Source organism: Nannospalax galili, unplaced genomic scaffold (genome assembly GCF_000622305.1).
Source record: "Nannospalax galili isolate Female #2095 unplaced genomic scaffold, S.galili_v1.0 scaffold436, whole genome shotgun sequence".
Lineage (NCBI taxonomy): Eukaryota > Metazoa > Chordata > Mammalia > Rodentia > Spalacidae > Nannospalax > Nannospalax galili.
The window spans coordinates 675,068-686,087 of NW_008337921.1; the positions used below are offsets into that span (position 1 = coordinate 675,068).

The 11,020-nt window shown below is 52.8% G+C and overlaps 1 protein-coding gene across 11 annotated transcripts in view; it reads left to right on the forward strand.

Moving 5' to 3' along the window:
* Ablim2 (actin binding LIM protein family member 2) overlaps nucleotides 1-8,479 on the forward strand; it is a 157,313-nt gene extending 148,834 nt beyond the window's left edge. For all 11 annotated transcript variants that reach the window (XM_008832844.1, XM_008832847.1, XM_008832851.2 and 8 more), the window contains one exon: nucleotides 6,860-8,479. In XM_008832844.1, coding sequence (XP_008831066.1) covers nucleotides 6,860-6,973 — 114 coding nt within the window. In that variant the 3' untranslated portion in view covers nucleotides 6,974-8,479. The remainder of the gene's footprint in view (nucleotides 1-6,859) is intronic.
* Nucleotides 8,480-11,020: the final 2,541 nt, after the last annotated feature.

Sequence of the window (11,020 nt, forward strand, 5' to 3'; positions counted from 1 at the left end):
GTGTGTCTGGACATAATCCCAGCACTTAGGAGGTAGAGACAGGAGGATCGGGAGTTCCAGACCAAACTAGGCTATATAATGAATTCGAGGCTATTCTGAGTTACATGAGGCCCTGCCTCAAAAAACAATAAACCAGCTCTAGCAAGGGGTACCCTGAAGCCTCTGAGACCATGTGCCAAAATGACCCTTTCCTCCTCCAAGTTCTCCTTACATACATTCACACAGCAATGGAAACTGGCACAGGCATGGATACATGTGTACATACAAGTGTACATAAACACAGGTACATGTAAACATGCACATTCAGGTATGTAGACACGTGCAGAGGCATACAGAGGGTGGGGAAGTTTGCATGGGGCTGGCTGTTCTGAGACTTAGGAGGCTGAGCTCTTGAGACAGGCTTGCTTCTCTGAAAAACCCCACTTTGGTTCTTGGGCCCTTAATTGAGGCCCGCTCACATTTACTAGATAATCCACTTTCCTCAGAAACTGTGATTGTCGATGTTGAACCACACTTACAAAACACCTTTGCAGCAGAATCTGACTATTTGACTAAATCCCAGGTCCCAGGGCTGGCAGAATTGGCATATCCATGGTAGACACCGAGAAAGGCCGCTAAGGAGGTAGGGGGCTCCTATCTGCTCTCAGGCCAGGAGGCCAGGTTAACCTGTCCCTCGAAGGTTGGTGGCTCTAAGCCCTTCAGGACCTGCTGACCAGGAAAAGGCTGCAGCAGTGGGCCTGTGGTCTCCCTGGTGGCCCTCACAGGCCCTGAAGCTAACTGCATGTGTTTGCTGACACAGCAAGCCCAGGTTGGACAGTGCCTGGGAACTGAGGACCCTGAGGTTCAAGTCTCCCTTCCTTGTTCAAACTGGTCTAGCCGGTCTGATAAGGATGAAGCACCCTGCTCCCTGATGACCAAGGGTGGGCCTGAGGAGTTTAGAGCCCTCCAGGCCCCTCCTGACTGAGGTAGAAAAGCAACTTGTGAATGCCTGGGTGACAGGACTGGCTGGAGCCACTTGGCAGGGGCTGAGTAGAAGCCAGGTGTCAGGGAGCTCACTATGGTGCTGTAGTGGGCAGGGGTGGGTAGCAGAAAGGGCCCTAGATACCAACAGCTAACACACATTGTCCCCAGGGAAGGAGAACAGGGCACCATTAAAAGAGGCCCTGCTACCCTCCTGGAGTTAAGAGTCAGGGAAGCTGAGACTCAGTCAAGGAACAGATACAGTGTGGCCCTGGGGTCTGCACAGCCCAGGCTGCCTTAGAAGAGATGACCTGAGGACCAACCTGCAGGATGAGGAGGAGCTGATAGAGACACATGAAAGGGCACTGCAGGCCCTGGGAAAGCCCGCTGTATAGCAGATGGCCCCCAGGACTGAGGCTGGCCTGCCCTCTGAAGAGGCACCACCCTGTGCTTCCTTCCTGCAGCTCCTTGGCAGGCACATGAGGGAGACACATGAAAGGGCACTGCAGGCCCTGGGAAAGCCCGCTGTGTAGCAGATGGCCCCCAGGACTGAGGCTGGCCTGCCCTCTGCAGAGGCACCACCCTGTGCTTCCTTCCTGCAGCTCCTTGGCAGGCACATGAGGGGATTTCGGGAGCCAAGATCTCGGGAGTGGCTGAGGTCAGACGGCTGCCCAGGCCCCTGAGGTCAGCTGTACCCCATGGTTCTGCCTGCTGTGGAGGGCACATGGGAAGCATGAACTCTCACCCTGATTCCTTCCTTACCAGGAGGTACAAACAAATCCTCTGCCAGGCATTGGTTCCTCTGACCCCACCTGCTCTCCGGAATTCAACAGAACTTGGGACAGCTAAGTCCTGTCCATCCTCCATAATGAGGAAACAGATCTGGAGCTGGGGGTACACTGGGGCTGGGGCTGCTGGTCTCAAGTCTTTCCCTGAGTTTGAAAGTTCCCACACCTGGGGTCCAGCAGCTGTTCCAGGGGGAAAGTGGATGACAAAGGCAGGTCCCCAAGTACTACACCCTGAGCCTGTCTCCTTAGGTTTCTCAAACGGGCCCGGTAATTCTCAGTTCTGAAAGGCGCCAAGTTGTTGGGTCAGATCCCAGAGCTGACAGCTCAACTGAGACCCCATTCCCTCCTCTATTCTCTCCTGCCTCTACCCCCCCACCCCCCACCCCCAGCAAGTCAGGTAGGCTGCTTGTGAGATATACAGGACTGGGCGGGGACTCGGCAGGGCAGTCGGCCGATCTGAAGAAAACCCTACAGCCCATGAAGAGCCACTGGAGAGAACCAGACTTGTGTATCTTTGAAGGCCTGAGCTATCTCCCTTAGGAGGTCAGCCGACTCACCAGCCTGGTGTACTCAGGCCGTTTGTCAGCTGTGGCCATGTCTTCCCTTCCCACTGACCCACCACACTTCAGATGTTCCCACAGCGGGGAATTCCATGGCAGAGACCCCGGGTTCTGTGCTGCTCTTTGGACTTGATTCTTAGAGCTTCTTGGCCACCAAGGGTACAGCAGATGCAGGGGCTGCATGGGGTACATGATACGTGAGGGCCATGCAGCCCGGGTGACGCAGCCCACTGCTCCAGTTGCTCCTCAGCGGGCTCCTTCCCAGAGACAAAGGAAGCAGCTGGCAGACTGACACTGACTCAGGTCAGCTGACTGCAGAGAGGTGGGCCGGATTTTACTGGGAGAGAGGGACTGTGGGGTGCCTGGTTGCCCACCTTCTGTAGGTGCTGTGTCCCTGTGCCTAGGGAAGGGGCCTGAGGGCCAGGGTGCCCCACATGTGCTCTATCAGTCTTAGGGTCTGAGACTCAGAAGATCCCCCTTCCTTCAGAGGCCACCTGCTCAGGGAGGGCCCCACCTTACTTCCTCTTTGTGTCTCTCTCCATTGGCCTGTCATGTATCACACGTTGTTTATCAGATAATATATTTACATATTATATATTTTTTCATTGATATCCCTAGTAGGACATCAGCTCTAAGAGGCCAGAAACTGGTTTGGATCTGGCCTTGACTGTCTCTAGTGCCTGCATGGTTCTAGTGTAATAACCGTGAGGGTTTGTCTGGTGGATGGGAGTGGATATGTGTGGGGATAGTGCAGTTATGGGTGTTCTATCCTGGCTGCCACTTAGAGACTGGGCTCAGAGCTCAGGGCTGGGATATGAGCCTTTATTCTGAGTCCTGAGCCTGTACCCAGCCTGCATGCTTGTGATGCCCCAGCTGTTCCTGTTACTGACAGAGTTGTCTCCGACAACTCCAGCATCTGGGTCACACTGTCCCTCCCCTAGAGAACGCCTGCTGGCGAGTCGGCTACCATCATGCATGGCAGCTTTGGAATGAACACAGATGCTCTCTCACCACCTTGTCCCCCATCCATGGACACCCCAGTGGTACCATCTCCCACATATCCCCACGCCTCCATCCTTTTCCCTTCTGCTCACCCACCAGCTCTAAGTCTTGTCTTAATCCTCAGAGGCTCTTGAGGTGTGGCGCACACAGCGTCACCTCCCCTGCCTGCCGTTTTCTCCTTCCCCAGCTTAGAGCCCGTGGGTGGCTCTGTCCTTCCCTCGTCCCCCTCCTCTAATATAGTCACCAGTAAAGACACAACCCTGGTAAAACCCAGAGGTCCCTATTTCTCATCTGGACTTCTCTTTAGCTACATGGTCATGGGCAGGGGCTCTGGGCAGTGCCCTGCAAGCGATCCTCCCAGCCCCTCATCAATGCAAGCTTCCTGCTACCTGCTATTACCTGTGTGTCCCTTCCTTGGCCTTGCATGCCACCTGCTCTCCTGGACTAAGCAAGGAGCATCACACAAAATAACATGAATTCTCTCTGAGAGTTCCAACCCAGGCTGGGCTACATGGTAAGTTCAGTGCCAGCCTGGGCAACATAGTGAGTTCAGTGCTTGCCTGAACCGCATGGTGAGGCCTAATCGCAAAAAACAACTGGCCAGACAAAGCTAGGGGTGCATGACTCATGCCACCTCCTCCCTGCTTCCCTGTCTGGTTGTTGTCTTGTTAAAGTAAAGCTTTCATCCTGCCTAGCCAGGCACCCCGTCCTGGCTGTCTGGTGTCTAGAGCAGGTCTGTGTCTCATAGACACTTGGTCGGTATTGGCTGCATGATGCTGGGAGTTGGGTTTTCTTCTTATTGTCCCTTTGACCTCATTGAGAACATTCTATGGTGACTTGACCTGAAGGGTGTGCTGCTGTGTGAGCCATCACAGTGTCGTCTCTGCTTTCTGAATCTTTGTGGGTAAGGGGTGGACTTCTGAGCATATCTGATCTCAACTCACCCATACAGGGAGTTCATTTCTGTCCCAAGATGCTTCCTATTTGCAAATTCAAGAGAGTCCACAGGCCAATGGCCTCCAACTGGGGAAGGCTTGCTGGATGCTGGATGCACAGCTGCTTACATGGGCTGGCTTCAGATTCTCTCTCCAGATTCCCCGCTAATGGGCTCTAAAACTCAGTATACATGACAAAGATTCAGTGAATGTCAATGTTTATACTTTTCAGAGATTACCACGTTCTCCTTTTCTCCGTCTCTCTCTCTCTCTCTCTCTCTCTCTCTCTCTCTCTCTCGTGCGCACATTCTCGCTCACTCTCTCTCCCTCTCCTTGTTTTTTTGAGACCGTCTCATGTAGCCCAGACTAGCCTTGAACTTGTTATGTGGCCTAGGCCTGCCTCAAATTCCTCGTCTCCCTGCCTCGGCCTCCCAAGTGCTGAGACTGCAGATGTGTCACCACACCCAACTCTCATCCATTTTTCTCTCTTTCAGTATTAGTGTCTGTTTTAAAGTTGTGGAAACTCTCTCTCTCTTTTGCCGAGAGTTCTGTGTTACATTACCATTTTTACCATGTGTGTGTATGACTCACATTTTCACATTTGCAGTATTTCACAACCACCATCACTGTCTAGTTCCAGAACATTTTCATCACCCTGAAAGGAAACCCCACACCCATTCATCAGTCACACCGGCTCGGCTGTCATGCCCCTCCCCTGGCAACACGGATCCATTTCTGCCCCTGCGCTGGCCTGCCCCGGACATTGCGTTTGGCGGAGTCACAAAGTGCATGGTGTGTCTGGTTCCTTTCTCACTTGCCCTGATGTTTCCATGGCTTATTTAGCTTGTCTATGTGTCAGAGCTTTGTGCTGTGTGGGATTGAATAATGTAGCACTTATTTTACCACCCCCCCCTGACTGCCTGCCACCTGCCTTTGGCCCTTGGGAAGAATGCAGTGAATGTGACCTGGGTGCTTGGCTCCCTGTGGGAATCCTGGTCTCAGTTCTGGGTGTCTGCTTAAGGCCTGACAGCTATCACTGCTCTCTGTTCATTTGTTGAGAAACCACCTGCCCCTTCCCCACACAGCAGCCCAGAGGCCTGGCTTGGGAAGTTGGCAGTACATAGTCCTGGGGGGGGCCTGCCCTCCTGTTTCCCTACCCCATCTCCAACCTCCTTCAGGCCTCCCAGGTGAGCAGAGGGAGAGGCTGCACACATAGAAACCCAGCCTCAGAAAGGGTGCCTGGAGGACTAAGAAGTGGTTTCTTTTTTTTTTTCTATTTGTGGGGTGTGTATGGTGTGTGTAGGGTGAAACAGGGTCTCATGTAGCCCAGACTGACCTTGAACTCAAAAATAACTTTGATCCTCCTGCCTCTACCTCCCAAGTACTAGGATTGCAGGTATGTACCACTACAGCTGGCTAAAATATTATTTCTCAGAGCCAGTTGTGTGAGGCAGATTCACGAGTAACATGGTAGGTATGCTCAAGGGAGAGACTGCAGTGTGATTGCTGATGAGGTGCTGCATTGGGCTTGCTCTGACTGTCCCAGGCCACCATGAACATGGATATGTTTACAGATGGGTCCAGTGCTAAATGCTGACTGGCACTGTTCCTTTTATGCCATGATTTCAAGAGAGGGGCCAGGGTACAGATGTTCAAACCTGGCCTCCCAGAGGCTACTCTGTCACACAGCTCCACAGAGATCCTGACATCCAGGCCCTTAATCACCCAGTTGTAGCCTCTTCATGACACCCTAGCCCAGAAACTGGGCTCAGTGACTCAGAGTGGCTGGGATCACATGCCAGAGGTAAAGGCCAGGGAGGGTTTATGCTATGACCTGGACCTGCTGGCTTCAAGAGGGCCTGGGCATGCCAAGAGGGCCACCTATCCTCATGGTCACAGAGAACTAGCCCAGTCAGTGCATTGTGGTGACACTAAGTTCTAAAGCAAAAGCCTTAGTTCCTGAAGTCTCAGTAGACCAGGTTGGCCACTTGTCCTGTGCCTACTAAAGAGACAAGTGGTGGAAAGGGACAAGATGCACAGGAAAGTAGGCATTTCAGTCCATCTCCAGGGCACTGCTGCAAGCCTTCGGTTTAAGTAGAGGCAGAATTGGGGTAGGGTGCTGTGCAGTGCTGAGCAGCTCTGGTCAGCTGTGTCTGATCAATCACTATCTCAGTTCTGGGTCTGCAAGGTGGTCAGAAGTCCTTATCACTTGAGGGTCAGGAAATTTCCTGTGAGGTGACTTTGAGGGGTATGATTTCATCATGGGGTGTGTCTGAGAGGTCCTGCTGTTCTTGGAACCTGAGCCCACTGCTGGCTTAGAACAAGGACTGGAGACTTTCAGGGTTCCTTTCAGGGACCTTGTAAACACAGACTGAAACAGTCTTTACACTGATACCCTCAAAGAGGGTGAGATGGGTCTGGTACCCTTGAGTGATTCACATGTCTCTAGAGTTAAGCAGGAATCGGATCCAAAGTACAGGAGACAGGCTTTCATCCCACTGACACTTACCTTGAGGGCCCAGGTGAGGAGCCAGTGCTTTTCAGCAAAGGCAGTTTCTCAGTCCCTGTTTCAAAGATACTCACTGTCCCCCGCCCCATTTTTCTTTGTCTGAAGAGACACCTGTCACCTGAGGAGTTCCAGGAAGTGTTTGGGATGAGCATTGAAGAGTTCGACCGTCTGGCTCTGTGGAAGAGGAATGACCTCAAGAAGAAAGCCCTGCTGTTCTGATGGCTGCTAGCGCCTCACCAGGAGCCTGTTGGGGGTAGAGCCGAAGGACCAGACTGGTCCCCCAAAACCCTCTCCTGCACCTTGCTCTGCTTCTCTGTGTCAGTGGGGCAGGCGGGGACACCTGCAGGAGGCGGGACAGGGCCAGGGTTGGAGGAGGCTTCCAGCAGGCATGGTTATTTGTGTACCAGTGATGCTCCTGCCTGTAGTTTAGGGCCAGGTGCCAGCTTGACCCACCCCTTCCCGCTGCGTCTTGGCATCAGGGTGATGCTGTAGCCAGCCATCATAGAAGATGGGTCAGAGCCTTCAGGTGGCCCAGCACCTTCCCAGCCTCTCTGGTGCACCTACCCACCTCTGTGCCAGGGGCTTGGGCCCAGAGGTGACTGGGAGTGAGTGAGGGACTTGTCAGAGGCAGAACCCTGACAGGGCAGGAGTGGAGAGCCAATGGCTCCTTAAAGTGTGGCAGTACGGTAGGCGGGCTGGCAGGCTGGGGCAGGGGAGCCAGGCCCGAGTCTGGAAGGCAGTGCCAACACGGGACTGTGATTCATACAGTCATCGTGACCGATCGGTCTGGGGGGATGAATGTCAACCTGACAGGGTGTCCCCCGCCAGTGCTCTGTATACTGCACCCTTCTTCCAAATCACCCCTTAGATGCCTAAATGATATCTTTCAAGTTACACAGAAGTTTTTATTTTATTAAAAATTATAGCTTCCTTACACAGAAGAAGACATATATGCAGAGTTTAGTTTCACAGTCCTCGGAAGGGGAGCACCTTTGTCTTACACTCCACCATGCAGCCTCTGTGCCTCCAGCCCTCGGTGTCCAGAGACAGCCCCATCCGTTTCCCTTTGTCCTTGCTCCTTCGTGTCACACAGACAGCCCTGAGTACAGACCGCCCAGTAGTGCTGTTTGTAAATACATGTGAAATGTCTTTACCTGTTTTCCTCACTGCCGTTTCTCAAGTCTCAGAAGAGGTCCCTCTGATGGCCAAGGCCGAGAATAAAAATTTCCCACCATAGTACAGTCCCACTCACCGTGGGCTCAGCCACGCAAACCACATGCACCCGGGAACGATGCTCTTATGCATGATCCTACCCGACACAGGCACCGATCACTTGGGGAGAGGTGGGCTGTACTTCTTCCAATCTGGGTGTCCCGGAGTGGGAAGTCCAGGTGACAAGTGCATGTGTGTGTAGTGAGGTGACGGCGAGGAATGCACCTGTCACGGGATGCATGGACACTGCTGTCCCAGGTGCTCTCCAGCTGCCCGCCTCCCACTTCCAGTAGCTCCTCACTTCCTCAGGCTCTGGAACATGCTGAGTCCCTTTTGGCACTGGGGTACTTGCCCGCCTGGCTGGGTCATGGAGGAGAACTTTTGGCACTTTAATCTGCTTCCTGCCACTTAACAGTCTAGGCCTGCACAGCTGGAAACCCCCACCTCCTCACTCACGCGGTGTCCTGTCTGATCCCTAGGATGCCTGGGAAAATAAACCGTGATGCACTGTAACTTGTAAGGACAAAGCAATTTGTTCTGAGTTTGAGTGGTCTCTGAAGGCACGGGTGGGTCTGCAGACAGTGCTTGAGTCTGGCAGGCTGTATGCCATGAGGTGGCCATGAGGTCTTGGCTTGGTCCACCTTACGGGGGCAGGATAGTGCCAACAGCAAAGATGGGTGATCCCTGGATGAGAGGAGGAATGGCTGCTCCATGGAGAAAGCCCAAAGGGGCTCAGATGCCCAGAGGTCAGGGGATATATTCTAAAGATGGTGCTGCCCAGACTTAGTCTTCAAAGATGGGAGGTCTCCCAGGGCATCCTCGGGAAGTGCGTTCCAGGCAGATGGGACAGCAGGGCAGGGTGCTGAGACTGCAGTCTGGTAAGTTCTGGAAGCTTTGAGGACTGGTCATGCTGAGCATGGGGTAATGCTGAGCCCAGGGCTGGGGAATGGGCCAGAAGAAAGGAGAAGACCATCAGGGGAGGACTGAGGGCATCCTGAGTCAAAGGTCACAATCTCTATGACTAACGATTCTTATGGATTTGGGGTTTTCTCCTGAAGCCGACCCAGCACACAGTCCATGCCTGCTTTGTAAGCACCACCATTGTGTACCCGACCCAAGGGAGGAGCCTGTGTTTTGTCTATCCTTTGGTGACTCTTGGCAGTTCCACCTTCCCAGTATCATCGGTGTCTCTCCATAGCACTACTGCCATCACAGGAGGGATCAAGACCCCACACCCAAGACAGAAGGTAGCACTGTGACTAGGGACGTGGGCCCAGGCCACTTTCTGCCCTAGGCACTGTGGTCCAGGCCAGTCTCACTGCTCACGTGTATCCCATCTGCCCCTGTCACCACCCCACAGCCAAACAGAAATCCTGTTGTGCCAAGGTGCAGGTGGCCTTGCTTCATGACCCCAGCCCCATAGTGTCTTTTGTCATTGCCACCCTGCTGGGCAGCTGGACGTCACCGTGTGACTCGGCCTTTCCCGCACTACACAGCACGCCCTCGGCCTCCACACCGTCTCCCTCCCAGTCCAGCTCCGTTCTTCAGTCTCAAGTCATCTCAGAGGTCTTTCCTACAAGATAGTCCACTGATTCAAAGTCCCCAGCCCACCTGAGTTCCTTAAGTACCTTCCTTGCACCTCCTGTGTGTTCTGTAGTCTCTCTGTGTGTGTATGTGTGTGTTTGTGCACATGTGTGCCTGTGACTGTTAAAGACCAGAGGTCAACACTGGATGTCCTCCTTAGTCACCCTCCACCTTATGTTTACATTTGATTTATTCTTTCTCTGTTTTATATATATAATATATATGTAATATACTTTGATCATATTCCCCCCAGTACCCTCTCTTCCTCACCGCCAGCTGAATCTCGCCTTTCTCTCCACAAGTCCACTTCCTGCTTTCATGTCTTTTATCTATAAATTTAAAAACTACATTTATTTTGTGTGTGTTGGAGGCACATGCCACAGTGCATGTGTTCAAAGGACAACCCATGGTATTTGGTTCTCACCTTCTTATGGGTCCCTGGGATAGAACTCTGGTCATTAAGTTTGGTGGCAAGCACCTTTATAATGCTGAGCCATCCCTCTGGTCCTACGTGTGTGCGTGTGTGTGTGTGTGTGTGTGTGTTTGTGTGTGTGTGCGCGCGCTCCATTGCATTTAATTAGTGTTGCGGTCCTGCAGGAATCCTGCCCAGTTCCTGGACACTCGAGTCTGTCCCTGCGTGTCGTGCTTCCTCCTAGGGGAGCGTGCAGGCGCGACCCCTCATTGGAGGGGCTGCAGTCCTTGGGAGCGTCGCACCTTTATAATGCTGAGCCATCCCTCTGGTCCTACGTGTGTGCGTGTGTGTGTGTGTGTGTGTGTGTGTTTGTGTGTGTGTGCGCGCGCTCCATTGCATTTAATTAGTGTTGCTTTCATGAGTCATGGGTATGGGGTTATTTACTTGAGTAACTCACCGGTGGCCACACCACTGAGGAAAGTAATCCCTGCCAGCAACATTAACTACCTAGATCTCCTTAGAAGGGGTGGGGCCTTATGAGTCCCTCCCCCATCATGATAGAACATGGATGGGTCCCATCTTCTGCAGGTCTTGTTGCCAGTGCTGCTGCTGTGAGCTCATGGGTACGACAGCCATGTCATGTCCAGAATACAGCATCCCTGACTCCTGCCCATTCTCTGGCCCTTAGACTTTCTGGTCCCTCTTCCAAAGTGTTCCCAAGCCTTGGAGGAGGTGCTATAACTGTCCCACGTAGGACTGAGTGAGCATTCAGTAGTCACTTATTTGCAGTACTTTAACTACTTATGAATCTCTGCATTGATGGACACCCACTACAAAGAAGCTTCTGTGACCAAGGAGGACCACAGCACTAATCTAATAAAGATTTAGAAGGCAGTTTGACACAGCATCCATTTAGTAAAACGACAGTAGGTTCATCCCATCCCCACCCACAGCCCGTGAGTTCCCTAGCCTTGGGCTTTTGACCAGATTATAGTAGCACTCATGAATTCCCCTTAGTTCCTGAGACAGGGTCTCTCACTGGGACCCGAAGCCCACTG